The sequence below is a fragment of the Spea bombifrons genome, chromosome 10, assembly GCF_027358695.1.
Source record: "Spea bombifrons isolate aSpeBom1 chromosome 10, aSpeBom1.2.pri, whole genome shotgun sequence".
NCBI classification, from domain to species: Eukaryota; Metazoa; Chordata; class Amphibia; order Anura; family Pelobatidae; genus Spea; species Spea bombifrons.
In genome coordinates, this window is record NC_071096.1 from 21,786,465 (window position 1) to 21,808,062 (window position 21,598).

The 21,598-nt window shown below is 45.0% G+C and overlaps 1 protein-coding gene across 1 annotated transcript in view; it reads left to right on the forward strand.

Moving 5' to 3' along the window:
- The first annotated feature begins 3,929 nt into the window (after positions 1-3,929).
- Positions 3,930-21,598, forward strand: part of LOC128467663 (galanin peptides-like) — a 48,861-nt gene continuing 31,192 nt past the window's right edge. The window contains exons 1-2 of the mRNA XM_053449337.1: positions 3,930-4,091; positions 4,489-4,569. Coding sequence (XP_053305312.1) covers positions 4,489-4,569 — 81 coding nt within the window. The 5' untranslated portion in view covers positions 3,930-4,091. The remainder of the gene's footprint in view (positions 4,092-4,488; positions 4,570-21,598) is intronic.

Here is a 21,598-nt window from a genome sequence, read left to right on the forward strand (position 1 = left end):
GGGTCAGACTTTGGTGTAAACATCATGAAAGCATGGATCCATCCTGTCTTGTATCAATGGTTCAGGCTGGTGGTGGTGTAATGGTGTGGGGGACATTTTCTTGGCACACTTTGAGCCCCTTAGTACCAACTGAGCATCATTTAAACGTGACAGCCTATCTGAGTATTGTTATGACCACAGAATGAAGGCAGTTTTGAATGCAAAGGGAGGTCCTACTCGGTACTAGCAAGGTGTACCTAATAAAGTAGTCTGTGAGTGTATATAGGTCATTTGACAGGCAGTAGTACCTCTGACACAACACCGGGGGATGGATTGAGTTCCAAAAGATATCTCTGGTCTCCTCAACTGGCCCCTTCACACTATGAAGGCTGTGCTGAGCTGCCAGGCATGGGCCTTTTTTTCGTCTTTAAGATATGAACCACTGGGATGTGTTATATCCCGGCACCTTGATATGAAGATCGGTCAGGCCTAGGGCAGCACCCAATGTAAATAGGTTCGTGCATAGATATATAGTCTATAAGAACAAAAGTACTGGGACATCTGACCATTACACCAACAGGGACTTTTATAACATTGCATTCTAAATATATACATTAATATGTAGTTGGCTCCCCCTTTACAGCTATAACAGCTTCCCCTCTTCTGGAGGTGTTTCTGTGCAAATTTTGCCCATTCATCCAGTATAGAATTTGTGAGGTCGGGCACTGATGTTGTACGAGAAGGCCTGGCTTGCAGTCTCCATTCCGGTTCACCCCAAAGGTGTTCGATGAGGTTGATCCAGTCATGCCTTTATGGATCTTGCTATGTGCACTAGGGCAAGTCATAGTTATATAGTTACATACGCTGAAAAAAGACATGCATCCATCAAGTTCAGTCTTTCCTACATCTGTTAATTGCTGTTGCTGTTGATCCAAAAGAAGGCAAAGAAATGCATTCCAATGCTTCTTGACCCCAGAATGGCCAGAACAATAAGTAAGAACAATAAGGATGTGGTATTCTCTGCCTGCAGAGGTAGTTTTATCAGAGTCCGTACATACGTTTAAACAGCAACTGGATGAATACTTGCAAAACATAATATTCAGGGATATAATTTTTAAATTATGTGGAAATAGCTTCATATTAAACATAATTTAAAAATTATATCCCTGAATATTATGTTTTGCAATTATTCATCCAGTTGCTGTTTAAACGTCTGTACGGACTCTGATAAAACTACCTCTGCAGGCAGAGAATACCACATCCTTATTGTTCTTACTGTAAAAGCCCTTTACTTTGCCTTAGACTAAATCTCCTTTCTTCCAGTCTAAATGTGTGACCACGTTTCCTATGCATAGTCCTGTTTATGAATAGGTTTCCAGATAATGCTTTGTATTGGCTCCGAATATATTTATATAATGCTATCATATCCCCTCCCATTGATGTATAAAGAGGCAAAATTATACTTTTATCCCGTGAATTGATGCCCCATGACAATACCTTACTGGCCTTAGCAGCTGCTGACAGACATTGCACATTGTTGCCTAGTTTGTTGTCTATATCAATTCCCAAATCCTTCTCATTTGTTGTGGCAAATAAAAGGAAATAAAAAAGAAAAAACGCATTTTTCTCAGTCATGGTTTTTATTAAATATGAAAAAATAGTTTACATGTGAATCATATTTACTAGTAAAACTTTTTTCCTATAGAGTAGACTTATATTCAGGTTTTTTCTTCTTTTTTCTAAACTAATATTCACATTTTGGGGGTGTCGTCTTATAATCGAGCACATACAGTATATATATATAACCACATGTATAGGATTGCGTTGTCAACTTCTCAGCTCTCCTGATTGCCTGAGAGTTCCAAAGCCTCTCCTAATAGGCTGAGTCCTTCCTTGACACCAAGCTCAGGGTAAACTGCAGCCAGCATCTGGTATGTGTGTTTGACTGTGAGTATGTGACTGTGTAATGTCTGGTAATAGAGGAGTTACTTCTCTGGGGGGTTAACAGTCTGATTCTATTCATATCTGTAATAATTGTATGTATATTATTAACTCTGAAATCAACATAGTTTCCAAGGCTTCACATTACATTATGTGCGATATATACAATATAACATTTATTTTATGTGTATGTGATGGTGTGCATATTAGACTTGTGCATTCGTCTTCGGGCGAACATGAAAACGAACACGAAGAGTGCGTTTTCGTGTTCGTTCCGAAGACACAACGAAGAGAAGACGGCGGCGGTAAAGCGTAGGCGAAGACACACACCACGAAGATCTTCGTGATCGTCTTCGTCTACTTCTCTCCCCGGTCCCTTCCCCATCTAGCTTACCTTGTCTTCGCAGCATCGCGGGATTGACGGAAGCAGAAATCTGTAGGTTCGCCGTCACGGGTTACAGGGCAGTGCGAATGAGCCATTGGTCGCCTACAGGGACCTCCTCTGGCATCAACCAATTGGTGACCAATAGGCTCACTCGCATGGTCTTTGTAACCCCTGACAGCGAACCTATGGATTTCCGCTCCCGTTAACGATGCTGCGTTAGATAACGGGAGCGGAAATCCGTAGGTTAAAGGGCTGTGCAAGCGACCAATAGGCTCACTTGCACGGCCCCTTAACCCCTTAAGGTGCAACAAGTTACGGCACCAGGAGCCTAAAAGTCTGTACGAACGACTCTGTTGGTCGCTCGTACAAACTTTTAGGCTCCTGGTGCCGTAATTCCAGCGCCTAAGCAGGAGATGATGGATTTCCCCTGGAAGTCTCAGGCGGACTGCAAACATGTCACAGTCCCCTATACTTTGACTGACCACCGATTAACATCCGATCGTGTCGCTTTTTGGAAGGGGGATCGGTGACACTGAGAGGCATCCAGGGACATGCTGGTTGTGGGGGTACCACTGTGTGTAGGCTGGGGGGCACCCTATTTTTCAGACAACGGGGAAACTCCCTATCGTTAATCCAATTATATGCCTTGTCTGTGTACAGGTATCTTCACCAAAGGTAATTGTATTATGTCCCCTGTGTGTCACGTTCACTCCCCTTCCCCAATGTATCACGTAACTCCATAATGAGAGTACCTGATGGAGAACTAGCTTCTTGTATTGTAAGAAGTTAATTGTATTACCCCAGTTATCAGATGCTTTTTTGTATAAAAGCCTGCCTTTCCCTGTAATAAATGTTCATCTGCTTTTAAACCTAAACCTTTTTGTCCACTAAATTGGGAGCTTACTAGATAGACTGTTCAGATCTCCATGCTGTTCCTTGGGCTGATTTACTGGAAGCTGAAGGAGTATTGCTGAAGCAGTGGAGAAATTATCCTCCCTGCCTTTGAACCCATAACAATATATTATAGCTCTATATAAAAGTAGAGCTGTATATAAATATTCCGATACAGAAAATCATTTCACAGATAGATGCTTATAGCTATGTATATTTATATAAGCATGATCCATGTGACTTAAGGTTTATTACAGTTTGTGAATAGACATATAATACTGCCTAAGGCAAATCTCATGAAATGCAGGATAAGGCTTAACCAACACATTTTATTCATAGAGTGATTTTAACATAATTTCAAAAAGTATTTTTTTATTATTTGCTCAACTCAAACGCCATTACTCTTTTACTTTAATCAAAAACAATCTAACAATATGATAATATTCACATTTGTATGATGTTTATTTGCCGATTGTTGGACTGGTACAAATTGTCCACCCATTTTACAATCACAGGTAATTGTCCATCCTGTTGTTTGTCATTCCCATTAATATTACTTAAAGATCATTTAATCGAATTGCTGTAATTTTTAACTTCCCTTAATGCAGTGACTCGTACTGTGGAAATGATCCAGAATGTGACGTCTGAGTCCCACACATACACCCCTGGGAGGGAGAGAAGTTTTTCCTCTTGCTAGCCATAAATACAGAAGCCACTGAATGTCTAACAACGCACACAGAAGAAGCTTGCTATTCATAGGATGCAGTGAGAATCCTGCCAACTACCTTGGATCTGTTTGAGTAACGCCACTCGTCCTGCATGCTAGCTGAAAGCACCTGTTGTATTTCGGTACAAGAATAGAGACTGCAAACAAGCCCCGGCTAATCAAATTAAGGTTTGTTCTATATTACCCTTTAATTTATTTAACAGCGGGTTAGCTTATTTATTATTTCTTTATATATTTTTTAATTAATTTTCAACTTTTTCTTTATGCCTACTTTTGTCTTTTCCTGTCATGTATTTTTTTCTCCCTCATTTTCTTTTCAGTTTTTTTAAACTGAAATCATGTTTTGTGCAGGGTGTCATGGTTATGGGGAACGGAGGCTTACGAGGTTTACTGATGTGAGATAAATGTGCCCAGTACCCTTAAACATTTTATGTTTTTACTTCTATTTAATGCATTCTTTTATATTACCAATATAAATTAAAAAGGGACACTTCTCACGTTAGATACAAATAAATACAATTCCTATACTGATTTTTCTCCCCAAAATCTATTAATATGCTTTCAGATGCAAAAGTGTACTAGACTGCTGTTGGTGTCTATAATGCTGTGTGCCACTATTTCACAGACGCTTGGACTCAGTTTAACAGTAAGTTGATTTATACAAGTGAATACACTCTAAGTGTATACGCCTATGTACATATATGTGTGTATATATAGGGCTGATTGGGACAATTATGAGCATGGGCATGGGCACATTTTACTTTTTGGTCGAGAAAAGGGACGTAAGGGAAAAAGCCCATACATTTCTCTTAAATTGGATTTTAATTAATGTTCAGGGTTTAAATACACAGCAAAAAAGGGGACATCTATATGATTTGTTCATTCATAACAAGATTGTTATAGAGTCTCATTGGGTCAATATCAAGTATTATATTCTGCAAATTTAGTACGGAAATGTAAAAAAGAAGTCATTATTATTTCGGATAGGGAACAATTTTAACACAGCTTTGGTGAAAGTGATGTAAATTGACAATTCCATATCTTGATTTGTCAAAATTAATGATATAACATTTACACTGAATATCTATGCACCTAATCAGACTCCCATGAAATTTCTAAGGAATCCTTTTAACCCCTTCAGGACCGGATTTTTGTTACTACGTTTGCGCTAAAAGACCAGAGAGCAGTGTTTGCTATGTCTTCCTTCAACTGTAAATTCTCTCTTCTCAATTAGTGCACCCACACAAATCATATATTCCTTTTTTCAGCACAAGTAGGACTTTCTTTTGAAATAATAATTATATATATATATATATATATATATATATATATATAAATCATTAAGTATGAAAAATATCTAAAAATGCGGGGGAAATTAGGAAAAAGGGAAATATTTTCACAGTTTCACCTATAAAAAACGTATTTCCCCGTGTATAAGACACTCCCATGTATAAGACGCACCTTAATTTCTGGGGGCCCCGAAAATTACACTTCTATCATGCCCAGGTTCCAGGATGAGGGTGATGTTAGCTGTGCTGGAATCTGAGTATGCCTGGGCATAATAGGAGTGTTATTGCTGTTAGCAACCATGTATAGTTAATATAGCAATCACACTCCTATCATTCACAAGCAGCCAACACATGTACATCACTTTCAGCCATTGATGGTGGAAAGCATAACTTTCATTAATATACACTGAGCCAGGCATTGAAAGTAGTGCAGTATAACCCCCATCACTATATACCAAGGCATTCATTGATGTACTAGGCCTCTGCCACTGAAACAGCCTGTCTGTGCTAAATATTCTAGGTGTGCCTGTGAAGACGGTAAATAAAACAATTGAACTCGCTCTTTATCTTTCGCTCTTTATCTATTGTCAATTTAAAGAAAAATAAAGTTCCTGGGACCGGATTTATTTTCCTCAGCATTTTATGTAGGCTTAGAAATGGTTATATTCCTTTTATTATTAAGATATTTCAAGTAAATAACAGAAGGGAAAGATATACCATCTGAAATAGGGATGCACCGAAATGAAAATCCTGAATTCAGGATTCACTTGGCCGAAACCAAAAATGACCCTTCCTTTTTTTTTTAAAAAAAAACAAAAAAACCCACACTTTTATTAAAAGTAAGTAACGTACCAAAATTGGACAAACAATGCAATAACAATATTAGTAGAACAATTTATAAACACATACAATAACAAACTGATGCAAAGGAGAAGAGGGCTCTGCTCTTGCTAGCTTGCAATCTAGTCAGTGGTTGAGGGTGAAGTGAGACAATAGGAGAGGACTGCTTGGATGTGGATGTGTTGATCTGGTTCCGATGATGTGTTGAAGCTGTTGATTGTTCAAATGGCTTGATTATCATGATGGTTGGGAATAGGGCTGCAACTAACGATTATTTTAATAATCGATTAGTTGGCCGATTATTTTTTCGATTAATCGGATAAAAAATTCAATTTTTTTTTATTTAAAATAATGTAATAAAAAATGTACAATTTACACTTTCATCTCTTTATTGCAATGGCCTCTCGCTATTCACCTTCTTATTTTACTGACATAATAATAAAAGCTACAAGAACCCAAACACAGTATTTCTCAAACTAGGTTTTAATACAAAGTATTAGTAAATATTAATTCATATGTTAACTATTTTTCATATTTAAAAAAAGCCTTGTTTATATTTTCTTTTATTTACCAAACTGCCCCCAGTTATGCACATCCGACCCCCAGCTTGCCACTCTGCCCCATATATGCCTTAGACCTCTTATATGCCGGAGATTCCACTGTGCCCCTGATATGCCACTGTGCCCCCGATATGCCTTATACTCCTTATATGCCAGTGATATCCAACTGAGCCCCCTGATAAACTTTTTACCCCCAGATGTGTCTTATGCCCCCCTGATATGCCTTATTACTTCCAATATGCCACTCGCCCCCATTTATGCCTTATACCTCCCTATATGCCACTGTGCACCATGATATGCCACTGCGCTCCCCATAAATGCCCTGCACCACCCTGAAATTCTCCCTGACCACTCTGCCTCCCCCAGATATGCCACTCTGAAATTCATTATACCCCCCATACACCACTCTACCTCCCCCATACACCACTCTAACTCCCCCAGATATGCCATTCTGCCTCCCTGAAATTCCTTATACCCCCCATACACCACTATAACTCACCCATACACCACTCTGCCTCCTCCCCCTCCCATATACCACTTTGCCTCCTCCCCCCTCCCATATACCACTCTGGCTCATCCCCCTTCCCATACACCACTCTGGCTCCTCCCCCTCCCATACACCACTCTGGCTCCCCCCTCCAATACACCACTATGCCTCCTCCCCCTCCCATACTCCACTCTGTCTCCTCCCCCTCCCATACTCCACTCTGCCTCCTCCCCCCCTCCCATACTCCACTCTGCCTCCCACCCCTTCCATACACCACTTTGCCTCCTCCCCCCTCCCATACACCACTCTGGCTCCTCCCCCTCCCATACACCACTCTGCCTCCTCCCCCCTCCCATACTCCACTCTGCCTCCTCCCCCCTCCCATACTCCACTCTGCCTCCTGTCAGCAACGGAGGTTCACAAGACACAAGGGAGCCGGGTAGAGAGGCAGAGTGGCGTATGGGAGGGGGAGGAGCCAGAGTGGTGTATGGGAGGGTGGCTCCCATACACCCCTCTGACTCCTCCCCCTCCCATACACCACTCTGCCTCTCTCCCGACTCCCTGGTATTTTGTGAACCTCCGTTGCTGACAGGCACTTACACTGCAGCTTCATAGAAGCCTCAGCGTAAGCGAAGGGCAGTAACGGAGGCTGTCTGTGCGATGCAGACCCCCACCGGCTGACATAGAGGATGATCCTCTGCAGGAGACCTCGATTCTCTGTCAGCCGGTGGGGGTCTGCACGATGCAGGTGCAGGTAGGCTTTGCATGTAAACGATGCTCAATCGGTACTAAGGGGCCCAAAGTGTGCCAAGAAAATATCCCCCACACCATTACACCACCACCAGCCTGAACCATTGATGCAAGGCAGGATGGATCCATGCTTTCATGTTGTTTATGCCAAAGTCTGACCCTGCCATCTGAATATTGCAGCTGGAATTGAGACTCATCAGACCAGGCAACATTCTTCCGGTCTTCTATTGTCCAATTTTGGAGCCAGTGCAAAATATAGCCTCAGTTTCCTGTTCTTAGCTGACAGGAGTGACACCCGGTGTGGTCTTCTGCTGCTGAAGGCCATCTGCTTCAAGGTTTGACGTGTTGTGCGCTCAGAGATGGTATTCTGCATACCTTGGTTGTAATGAGTGGTTATTTGAGTTACTGTTGCCTTTCTGTCATCTCAGTCTGCCCATTCTCCTCTGACCTCTGACATCAACAAGACATTTTCATCCACACAACTGCCGCTGACTGGATATTTTCTCTTTTTTGGGCCATTCTCTGTAGGTTGCTGAAACAACGAATCGATAAAATCGATAATCGATAACGGAAATTGTTGTCAACGATTATCGTTATCGATTAATCGAGTGATCGATTAGTTGTTGCAGCACTCGGCTCGCTTTACCTCCTCCGTGAGCGTTTCGCCGCCTCTGCTACGCGCTCTGCAGTCTCCACCTTCAATGAGTTATGTGACCTCGCTGAGCGCCGGATGTGACTCGCTTGAATTAAGAAATGGTGTTGGTCTGTTGTATAAAGTTTTAAACTACTTGAAGGTTGGAACGAGTCCATAGCTGATTCTCTATGTGCGAGTGTCTATATGCGAGGCAAAGTGAGAGTGGGGGTGCTGGGCAGAGTGGGGGTGAGAGGGCAGAGTGGGAGACTGGGTGCAGTGAGACTGGGTGCAGGGCAGAGTGGCAGACTGGGTGCAGGGCAGAGTGGGAGTGGGGGTGCAGGGCAGAATGGGAGACTGGGTGCAGGACAGAGTGGGGGTGCAGGGCAGAGTGTGAGTGTAGGGCAGAGTGTGAGTGTGGGTGCAGGGAAGAGTGTGAGTACAGGGCAGAGTGTGGGTGCAGGGCAGAGTGGGAGTGGGGGTGCAGAGTGTGGGTGGGAGTGCAGGGCAGAGTGGGAGTGGGGGTGCAGGACAGAGTGGGAGACTGGGTGCAGGGCAGAATGGGAGTGGTCGTGCAGGGCAGAGTGTGAGTGGGGGGTACAGGGCAGAGTGGGAGTGCAGGGCAGAGTGTGGGTGCAAGGCAGAGTGTGGGTGCAGGGCAGAGTGTGGGTGCAGGGCAGAGTGGGTGTGCAGGGCAGAGTGGAGGTGCAGGGCAGAGTGTTGGTGCGGGGGCAGAGTGGGAGACTGGGTGCAGGGCAGAGTGTGGGTGTAGGGCAAAGTGTGGGTGCTGGGACAAAGTGTGGGTGCTGGGGCAAAGTGTGGAGTACCGGGGGCAGGGCAAACTTTTTTTGGTATTAAAACTTAGTTTGAGAAATAATGTGTTTTGGGTTCTTGTACTTTTAGCTTTAATTATGTCAGTAAAATAAGAAGGCGGATAGAGAAATGCCATTGTGATAAAGAGATAAGTGTTAATGACACATCTTAATGTAAATTATAAGTTTTTATTTTAAATAAACGAAAAATTAGCATATTGATTTTTTTTATCCGATTAATCGAAAAAAATTATCGGCCAGTAGATCAGCAGTTTCTGAAATACTCAGCCCAGCCCGTCTAGCACCGACAACCATGCCACGTTCAAAGTCACTTAAATCCCCTTTCTTCCCCACTCGGATGCTCGGTTTGAACTTCAGCAACTTGCTTGTCTTGACCATGTCTACATGCCTAAATGCATTGAGTTGCTGCCATGTGATTGACTGATTAGCTATTTGTGTTAACAAGCAATTGAACAGGTGTACCTAATAAAGAGGCCAGTGAGTGTAAATCCTCTTTAACCCTTTTATGATTACATGTACTGGCTCGCGATGCAAGGCTGCTGTTAATGTTGACTCCTGGGAGGAAAGCCCCCCCCAAAAAATGGCCAGCTAAAACAGGGCTTAGAAAGCGATCAGCAATCGCTTCCTAAGCATAATTGGTGTTGCTGACATGCCTCGATATCAAGGCATTCGGCAACACAACCTCCTCTACCCCGAACGCCATCAGTGAATGGCGTTGCCGCCAACAGATCAATGAGTTCACAGAGAGTCTATCCAGACCCTCCTGAGAACTCTGAAGCTCACCCTGCAGGTTTAATGCAGGTTCCACTTTCCCTGCACTTTGTGGGCGATAGCGGCAATGTAAATCATGCACTATTTCAGCAGTAAAATTAGTTCCTTTATCAGAGTATATGTGCTAAGGAATTCCATACCTGGGAATAAGCTCTTGCAGCAACTCTTTAGCAACTGTTAGAGTGTCAGCAAGAATAGGTACACACTAGGGCTGCAACAACGAATCGATAAAATCGATAATCGATTATGAAAATCATCAACGATTTTCATTAACAATTAGTTGAATCGATTTTTTTATCTCGGAAAAACTCACCACCTTCTATAATCCGACCTCAAATAGAGACTGGATTATAATACTAGAATCCAGATCCCCCGCAGCGCTGCAGGAGACCTGGATTCTCTTCTCTGTCAGCCAGTGGGGGTCTGTGCGATGCGCGCAGACATCCTCCGCTTCTCCCCTCCACTTCCGCTGGGGCTTCTATTACTGAACACCGGCGTCATGTGACCTTCCGGTGCTCCATCATGGAAGCCCCAAATGAAGAGGAGGGGAGAAGCGGAGGCTGTCTGCGCGCATCGCACAGACCCCCACCGGCTGCCAGAGAGGATCCAGGTCCCCTGCAGCGCTGCAGGGGATTTGGATTTTGTGCGCGATGTGCACAACCTCTACTACATCCCTTCACTTCCACTTCTACCTGCCCCACCGGGGGTTAATATATCAACAGAAGAAAAACAGGGCAAATAAGCACCGCTGGGTAAACTAAGCCTGGAGTATTATCTTTATTTTTATGCTCATTTGCCCCGTGTTTCTTCTGTTGATATATTAACCCCTGGTATAGCAGGTAGAATTTTTGGGGGATCTATTAATCTATCATCTATTATGTGCCTTCTTTAATTTGTGGGTTTTTTTTGATTGCTGTAATATTTGATTTATTGTTTGTATTGTCCATATATTTATTTATATTGTATTGTGTATTATCTATTCTTTTTTGTCTATATTTATTAAAGCATATATTTTATACCTATTTTAGCGCTGTCAGTTTTTCTTATATCAGGGGGTCCATAAGACATATCTGGGGGTATAAGGCATATCAGGGGGGCACAGTGGCATAAGGGGGCTATAAGGCATATCAGGGGGCACAGCGGCATATCGGGGGTATAAGGCATATCAGGGGGCATGGTAGCATATAGGGGGGTATAAGGCATATTGGGGGCACAGTGGCATATCAGTGGTAAAATGCATATCAGTGACATATCAGGGGGGCACAGTGGCATATAGGGGGTATAAGGCATATCAGGGGGCACAGTGGCATATAGGAGGGTATAAGGCATATCGGGGTACAGTGGCATATCAGGGGACAGAGTGGCATATCAGTGACATATAAGGGACTATAAGGCATATCAGGGGGGCACAGTGGCATATAGGGGGGTATAAGGCATATTGGGGACCGTGGCATATCAGGGAACAGAATGGAATATCAATGGCATATAGGGGGCTATAAGGCATATCAGGGGGGCACAGTGGCATATTTGGGAGTATAAGGCATATCGGGGGTAAAAGGCATATAAGGGGACAGAGTAGCATATAGGAGGTATACTGCATTTCTGGGGCAGAGTGGCAAGCTGGGGCAGGTTGGCAAAGAAAAGAAAATATAAGCAAGAGGCATTTTTCTCATAGTTTTTATTAAATATGAAAAAATAGTTTACATAAATTAATATTTACTAGTAAAACCTTTTTTTGGTATTTTGGTAAAATTTAGTTTTAGTCTTGTACCTATATATATATATATAGCTTTAATTATTATGCCAGTAAAATAAGAAGGCGACTAGAGAAATGCTTATGTAAATTAATGTAAATTATACGTTTTTATTTTAAATAAAGAAAAATGTGCATATTTTTTTTATCCGATTAATCGAAAAAATAATCGGCCAACTAATCGATTATGAAAATCATAATTGCAGTCCTAGTACACACCACCACTAGTATATATTGATAATGTAAAGATCTAGGCATTTCAGTAAAATCAATTTGCAAATTTTGGAATGGCCCCCAGGGACAGGGAGCTCTGTCCACGTTGCACGTTATATTTGCTGACAAACCACACATTGTTTGCAAAAGTCTTGAACTATATCACGGAATCCTGGGTACCACCACAACTTTAGTTACTCTGTCAGCGTATTCACTCACTGACTCATTCTTCTCTTGCACTGTAGAGTTAATCTTTCCCCAGTCAGATTGCTGTGGCCATGCAGTCTCACAAGCATGTGTTATACCATCTACTGTGTGCTATCTCTCAGTACTTAGCCTCTCAATCAACGGTTCACTTGCCTGTGATGTTACACCAGGAATTCTGTTACAAGCTTCAATGAATTGCTTTTTTCTGCGTCAGTCATATCCAAATCAAACAACTGCATAATATCCTTTTTCTGGATCTTGTTTTACTTGATTATATGGAGTAATTCTTGAGTCCATAGATCAGATGAATCTAAGAATGGATATAGCGAAAGTATGAACCTTATAATATATTCTAAGGGTGTCTCCTTAGACACCTTTTTTGAGAATACATTTCCCATTTCATGCACTAGTTCCCTGAACTAGGCACCGTACAATAGTCTCTGACTATGTACTCAAATATCCACACTAGTTGCCTGAACTAGGCACTTGATAAACAACTATTCCACCTCAGTCCCCTGAACTGGGAGGACAACCATCAGTCACATAGGCAGACAATGTTAAGTAGGGAGAGCCTACCTTGGTTTGTGATGGTGGAACCGTTAACAAGGAGAAGCTGATACGAACGCAGTGTAGTGTAATCAAGAAGCAGGCCGGGTAAGCAACGGTTAATCGGTACAGGAGCAGCGTAGTCAGGAGGCAGGCCAAGTCAGCAACAGTTAGTCAGTACAAGAGCACTGTAATCAGGAGGCAGGCCGGGTCAGCAACCATTAATTGCAACAGGAGCAGCTTAGTCAGGAGGCAGGCCGGGTAAGCAACGGTTAATCGGTACAGGAGCAGCATAGTAAGGAGGCAAGCCGGGTCAGCAGTGGTTAATCGAACCAAACCATAGGTTAATACACAGACAAAGTCAAAATACGAGCCAAGGTCAGAACCGGTAAGGAATAGACTAGGGAAGGGAACTGGGGCAGGACTCAGGAACAGGCAGGGAGCAAACAAACAAAAGCGCTGAGTTGCAGGAACAAACGAGACAACTGAGCAAGGAATGTGAGTGAGTTAGGGCTTAAATAGAGTCCCACAACCCCCCAAAAAATAGGTCATGGTTAAGAGAGTCCCTGCTGGCATACGTGCATGCACGCTGGGCTGCTCAGAGGAAGGAGACTCACCCCCTTCTTCTGGCAGCTGGGACCCTTCTACCCTGATTCCCCCGGGTGAGGGGGACCTCGTGAGATGCGGCGGGACGGTGGGTCTCTGCCGCTGTGGTAAGTGGTGATCTTGACAAATAATTTAAGATCTTATAAGTCTTACCTATTCAACTCTGGATCCCGTCACCCGGATGGAATACAGAGGATGACCTTACCCCTATCCGCCCAATGATTAAACTAGAGCTGAAACAACGAATCGATAAAATCGATAATAATCGATAACGGAAATCATCGATAACGATTTCCGTTATCGATTAATCGAGTGATCGATTCGTCGTTGGAGCACTAGGCTCCTTTTACTTACCTCCGCCAGCGTTCCCCGCTTCTGCTCCACGCTCTGCAGTCTCCGCCTTCTAGCTACGTGACGGATGTGACGCGCTTCAATCGAGTTCAATAAAGTTTTAAAAGTTTGAAGTGGAACGAGTCCGTAGCGGAGGTAAGTATTCTTTATGTCTATGTGCGAATCGCTCTGTGCGAGTGGCTCCATTCGCACAGAGCGAATCGCTCTGTGCGAGTGGCTCCATTCGCACAGAGCGAATCGCTCTGTGCGAGTGGCTCCATTCGCACAGAGCGAATCGCTCTGTGCGAGTGGCTCCATTCGCACAGAGCGAATCGCTCTGTGCGAGTGGCTCCATTCGCACAGAGCGATTCGCTCTGTGCGAGTGGCTCCATTCGCACAGAGCGATTCGCTCTGTGCGAGTGGCTCCATTCGCACAGAGCGATTCGCTCTGTGCGAGTGGCTCCATTCGCACAGAGCGATTCGCTCTGTGCGAGTGGCTCCATTCGCACAGAGCGATTCGCGGGGGTGGGGGTCCACGGCGGGGTGGGGGTCCACGGCGGGGTGGGGGTCCACGGCGGGGTGGGGGTGGGGTTTCAGGGCAGGGTGTGAGTGTGGGTGCAGGGGAGAGTGGGGGTGCAGGGGAGAGTGGGGGTGGGGGGGCAGGCCAGGGTAGGAGACTGGGTGCAGGGCAGAGTGGGGGTGGGGATGCAGGGCAGGAGACTGGGTGCAGGGCAGAGTGGGGGTGGGGATGCAGGGTGTGAGTGTGGGTGCAGGGCAGAGTGGGGGTGGGGGGGTTAGGGCAGAGTGGGGGTGGGGGGGTTAGGGCAGAGTGGGAGACTGGGTGCAGGGCAGAGTGGGAGACTGGGTGCAGGGCAGAGTGGGGGTGGGGGGGCAGGGCAGAGTGGGGGTGGGGGGGCAGGGCAGGGTGTGGGTGCAGGGCAGAGTGGGTGCAGGGCAGAATGTGGGGGCAGGGCAGAGTTGGAGACTGGGTGCAGGGGCACAGTGCAAAGTGCTGGGTGCAAAGTGCCAGGGCTGGGTGCAAAGTGCCGGGTGCAAAGTGCCAGGGCTGGGGCAAAGTGCTGACTGCAAAGTGCTGGGTGCAAAGTGCCAGGGCTGGGTGCAAAGTGCTGGGTGCAAAGTGCCAGGGCTGGGGCAAAGTGCTGGGTGCAAAGTGCCAGTGCTGGGTGCAAAGTGCCAGGGCTGGGGCACAGTGTTGGGTGCAAAGTGCTGAGTGCTGGGTGCAAAGTGCCAGGGCTGGGTGCAAAGTGCAAGGGCTGGGTGCAAAGTGCTGGGTGCAAAGTGCTGGGTGCAAAGTGCATAAATATTGTGTGGGTTCTTGTACTTTGAAAATATTGTTTTTTATTACATCATAACAAAATAAGAATGTTAATGTAAATTTTAAGTTGTTTTTTAACATCCAGTTCATTAAATTCTTTTAAATAAACGAAAAATTTGCATATTGTTTTTTTTTATCCGATTAATCGATTAATCGAAAAAATAATCGGCCGATTAATCGATTATTAAAATAATCGTTAGTTGCAGCCCTAGATTAAACTATAGGCATTTCAAGGTGCCTTACCTCTTTTTGATGGCCAAGAATTAGGTGGATCAAGGTTCAGTCTGCTCCTTCGGTTCCCGCTTCCGAGACTGTTGGGATCCCAGACGAGCCCAAAGTGTGAATGTCGGCACAAAGTTTGACAACACCGGTTCAATGAGTTGAATAAGTAAGAGCTTCATTATTCACAGGGGAGAGTCCAGTTCGTAAACTTCTCTACCCCCTCCTTAGTTCCTTAACCCCTTTGTGACAATGGCTGATTTTATTTTTTGTACACTTCGTGACAATGACATTTATGCAGTGGTCGTGTTTACCTGTAATTTTCTTCTTTTCCGTTTACTGAACCCACACAAGCCGCAGGGTTAGGATCCAGATCCTCCTCTCTGGCAGCCGGTGGACGTCTGCGCGATGCACTCCGCCGGGGGTTCTATGAAGGAGCGCCGGCGTTACATGACCTTCCGGTGCTCTACCATAGAAGCCCCACGGATGTACCGGCCAGGAGCAGCCGAGGCTGTCTGGGCGTCTCGCGCAGGCATTCACTGGCTGCCAGAGAGGAGGATCCTGCAGGGACCTGTATCCTCCTCTCTGGCACCTGGTGAACGTCTGTGCGATGCGCGCAGACAACTTCCACTGCTGCCGGGGCTTTCATGACGGAGCACCAGCATAGAAGCCCCGGCAGAAGTGGCTAACAGCTGCAGAGGTTAGCTACGCGCATCGTGCAGATGTCTACCAGCTGCCCCCGCTAGACACTGGGGAGTCTGGGGATGCATTGGTAAGAAGGGGGGGTCAGAGTGGCAAATCTGGGGGGCAGAGTGGCATATCTATAAGTAAGGTGCATTATGAATTAAGGGGGGGCTTAAAGTGGCTATTGGTTTTCCAAATTTCTGTTTGTATATAACATATGCTGACTAACTGCATAATAGATACCAAAATATTAAAATACAGGTATTCCTGTTCATTAGATAAAATATAGTTTTACCATTCCACTCGTGTATTTTTTCTGTAAAATACACATTTCTTTAAAATAGCACTAAACGTTAAGGGTGTGGCCTATAATCGGGTGTGGTCTATAATCAAGCCAATAGGATATATTGTTTTTTTTCAGGATAAGAAGGGCTTTCTTTAGATGTCATTATTTTGATTGTATCATATCAATTACCATTTAAAAAAGTATAAAATATGGTAAAAAGGGGGCGTGGCCTGGCAACGGAGCTGCATGGACGTGTGAGAGACGAGCTCCGCCAGCACACGAGCGATACCGCGGCTAAACACAATATATTTACCGGACAAAGTCTTCTCCAAGTAGCTTCTGGATTCCTGAAGCGGAGAAGATGTCTACCAAACATATAAAGAAGACCCCGAACAAGCTGCAACACTATTTTCCCAAGCGTACCAGGCCGGGAGTTGAAGACCAAGATGGCGACGAATCTTCCTTCCCGCCGTCACAGCCTGAACACGCAGATGGGGATACAGACCTCGATCCTGAAGCTCCCGTGACCCCAGGGATTCTGAGACACATACTGGATTCTATGCAATCCTCTATGACAGGAGCCATTAAGGATATGCTTTCGGATTTAAAGCAAGATTTGGCACATTTGGGAGCGCGTACTGACCACATGGAGCAGAAATTTTCAGACTTTTCCTCTACCTTTAATGAGTTGGTCGACAGGCACAATGCGTTGGAAGATAATTACGCTGCGCTGCTTGCTAAGATGGCTGATATTGAGGACCGCTCTCGGCGAAACAATTTACGGATCAGAGGCATCTCTGAAGAGGTAACAGCCGAGTCCCTGCATACGTACCTACACTCTTTTTTCGTCACGCTCTTACCTGACGCCCCAGATTCGGACCTACGGCTCGATAGGGCTCATCGGGTGCCGAAACCGAAGAACCTGCCATCCACGGTCCCCAGGGATGTGGTTTTACAACTCCATTACTTTTCGACTAAGGAGGCTGTTATGCAACAGGCCCGTCAGCGTTCCTCTTTTCCTGCACTGTACGCTCACCTACCTATTTTTGCGGACCTTTCTGCTGCCACTCTGGCTAAACGCCGTACTTTTATTCCAATTACCTTGGCCTTACGAAAAAAACACATCTCTTATAGATGGGGCTTTCCCTCAAAGCTCCTCATTACCAAAAATGGATCTCTTCGTATTGCCTGCACACCTATGGAAGGACTTTATCTGCTGCAACAGTGGCACTTAGTCCACGAAGACGTCACAGCGATAGACCAAATGGATTCTACACCTCTTCCTCGACGTTCACCTACTGACGAGGACATAGCGAAGCCCAGCAGAAAGCGGACAACGAAGCAACATCATTGCCGCTCTCATGCGAAGGCTGCTTTGGTGCCATCCGTTTCGCCGTCGAGGCTTTCACCTGCGTCTACGTGACTTTCAGATAAGCCTTCTATTTTTGTTGGAATTGGGTCTCTTTTGACTTTATCCTAAGGATAGTTGCAGTTCCTACCTTTGATTAATGTATTCCTGATGTTTTTCTCTTTTGTTTAGTTCATTTCGAGTGACGTAGTGGGTTACCAGTGTATCCATATTTAATGTTCTACCTACCTCGAGCAGGCTTTATGATTTATGCCGCGCGTGGTTTACCTTAGCGGCGCATGTGCATCACACTCACACACACACATGTTTATTTCCTGCTGGGGTTTTTCCTTTTTTTTTCATACATGCCTGCCTTGTGTGGATTTTAGCTATCTGTCCTGTCAACTGATATGTACCTGATATGCTTAAACTCTGCATAATTGCGTGTCTGCAGTTCCACACGGTTTTTTGGTTTTTTTTTGTTTCGCTCATTTCGAATGACGTATTGGGTTACCATTGTATCCACATTTAATGTTCTACCTGCCTCGAGCAGGCTTTATGATTTACGCCGCGCGTGATTTACCTTAGCGGCGCATATGCATCACACACACACATGTTTATTTCCTGCTGGAGTTTTTTTTTTCTCTCTTTTGTGTAGCTCATTTCGAGGGACGTATTAGGTTACCATTGTATCCACATTTAATGTTCTCCCTGCCTCGAGCAGGCTTTATGATTTATGCCGCGCATGATTTACCTTAGCGGCGCATATGCATCACACACACACACATGTTTATTTCCTGCTGGGGTTTTTTTTTTTTTTTTTCTCTCTGGCAGGGTGTGTCGCATACAATATACTTTGCTGTTATGAGCTTCTCTGCAAGCTTTTACACCTGGTTGTGCTTGATGCCCGTTTATTGTCGTGTGAGATTCACAATTCTGTATAATTACATTGTTTGTTCTCATGGCTCTTATTGCTCGAGGTTTCTTTCTTCTAACTAATTTCATTGCAATATCTTCCCGATGTCCGGGGATTTTTTAGTTTCATCACAATTGTCTCGCCTGTGTGCCAGCAAGTCCTAGCCACTGCTGGTTTTTTGCCCCCACATACGGTTCACTATATTTCTTGAACACATCGTTCTGTATAACCATTGGTGTTGTGCGCAAATTGTGTGTTTTTTGAAGTGCTTTTGCTCCTCTCATCAACTCCCTCGTTATCTTCTCTTCCTTGCCCCCCCTCTCCCCCCCTTTTTTTTTTTTCTTTCTCTCTCTCTATCTTTCTCTTTTTTTTCTGTCAATTAGATCAGACAGTCATTATCCAGTTGCCACTGCTATTATACCAAGATGCAAATTACCTTCCTTTCTATTAATGCTCGGGGGTTAAATACCCCACATAAGCGTCGGATGCTGTTTCAGGAGCTCAAAACGCGTAAGGCTACGGTAGTGTTGATTCAGGAGACCCACCTCGCTAAATCCCAGGCAAGATTACTGGCGTCCAAATATTATCCCCTAGAATATCATGCGCGCGCTGCCAACAAGACTATGGGAGTAGCTATACTTAATAGTAGACAAGTTCAATTTCAGTTGTTGTCTCAGACCCGTGACCCGAGGGGTCGCTACCTTATTCTCCGGGGTTGCACTGACGGTACCCCTTATACTATCCTTAATCTTTATGCCCCTAACTCCAGTCAGACCGCTTTTTGTGATCATGTATTCACTAAACTACACAGGCTGAGACAGGGTAGAGTGATTGCTGGTGGGGATTTTAATCTAATTTCTACTCCCTCCTTGGACTCTTCCGCAAAATTGTCTACTAGATATTTGAGGACACTGACGGACCAAGGTAAAAAATTCCAAGATTTGAGCGCATCAGGCCCGACTTTACGCTTCAGTTTACCGGTTCCGTCTCATCATGGGCAAAACTAATCGACCCAACAGTACCCCTAAGCCTTCGGGCACCAGGGAAAAGGCCTCACATACCTCGGTCCGCTCCTATTTCGCTGCATCTTCGGACCACGAATCCCGCGACTCACCTCACAGGCCTCCATCTTCGCCTGCTAGTGCTCTTAGCGACGCGGACGTGGAAGACTCTCGGGATCCGCATCCACCACTCTCTCGTTCACCGAATCCACATTGGCAGGAGAAAATCGATTCTTTGCCTACGAAGGATGACATCGCCGATATTATAGCCCGAGCCACACAAGGGATCCATGTGAGTTTGGCGGAGATACAGTACGACATCCGCCATATTGGCGACCGCGTGGCACTACTCGAGGATGAACAGCCTAAGATCTGTAAAACAGTTGACCTGCTTACTACTCAACTGAAAGATCAATCCTCTGCTCTTATACATCTCTCAAGGAAATTAGAGGATCTAGACAATCGGGGCCGCCGACATAATCTTCTTGATACCTACCCTTCGGGCGATATTTAATAAGGTTCTACAACGTCCCGTGGACACGGTCATTGAGTTCGATAGAGCGCATAGAGCACTGCGGCAGAAACTGACGGGATCCGCTCCACCTCGCGACGTCGTCTGCTGCATGCAGAGCTATCCTCTCAAATAAGAAATCCTGCGACGCTACAGGGATACTGCTTCTCTTTCATGGGAGTCAAACACCATCACTATTTTCCAGGATCTCTCACCATTGACACTGCTCGACAAGCTCGACGCCTCCTGCGGCCGGTCACTCAAGCCCTTCGCGATGCGTGGTTACCCTACCAGTGGGGGTTCCCATTCGCACTAATCGTTCGTAGGGGAACTTCTACGCATCTGATCCGTCAGGCGGGCGATTTGCCCGCATTTCTTGAGGATCTAGGACTTCCACCCTGTGCTATTTCGGATTGGGAATCCACTTTCGTTGCACCTACCTTTTTGTCGGATTTGTCGAAGGACTGGTCCCCGAGACCCCAAAGAAGGAAGCGTCCAAAGCCCCGCGATATGCCGTGATGGGTCTCCGCTTCTAAGTTCGTCCGCATCGCTTATTTTGCTACCACAGACCGACCGGAGTTTACCTACGGCGTTCTCCGGACCTGTCTCTTCAGCTGGATGTGCCTGACTGTATTTCTGCTACATACACCCGGGACTGGTACCCTATCGTTTTCGATTGTTTTGTTTTTGATTGCCGCGCCGTTTTAACTTTCGTTATGTTTACTGTGGGGGTTTTGATGGCTCCTGCGACTCTCCCGAGACATAGGTTGCATATCTTTCTCGGGCTGCTAGGGCCCCTGCCTTGGGGCTTCTACTATATTATTTTATTTTATTCTTTGTATTGCTGTGCCCTGGTTTTCCCTATAGCCCACATTTGTTGCTTATGTTGCAACCGGTTCTTGGCTAATAATTTAAGGGCTTGTTGCGCTGTGGTCACCTTTTATTGGTGTACAGCGCACTTACTAGTGTGTTTCTCTGTTAGGATCTGTCACTCCATCCCCCCGGAGCCTACTTGCTTTACCCTGTCTTGGGGTTAAAGTAATGGTTCTTGACCTTCCTCTAGGTCAACCGGCTCATTATTTGATGCATAGGCATCCTGAGTCATTGTATATGCTCATGTTTTCGAGTTTTTTTTGTTTTGTTTTGTTTTTGGTTATATGTTTGGGATTTTATTTTTTAGCTCCGTGGATGTCGCTTTGTCTCAGGGGGTCTTTCTGGATGTCCTGGCCATGGTACCTGACGAGATTAAGATTACTTCCCTCAATGTCAGGGGCTTAAACAAACCGCAGCAGCGTTCTAAATTGCTTCACATACTTCACTCGCACAGGACACACCTTGCATTTCTACAGGAAACACACTTTAAATCGCCCAGTGAATTTCGACTCATTGATAGACGTTTTGTTCACGCATTTTTTGCTAGCACCACAGACTCCAAGACTAAGGGAGTCACAATTATTGTTCACAAATCTGTTCCGTTTCGATTATTGGACATCTGGAGAGACCCTGATGGTAGGGCTATCTTTATCAAGTGTTACCCTTTGAGAGATTCCTCCTCTCA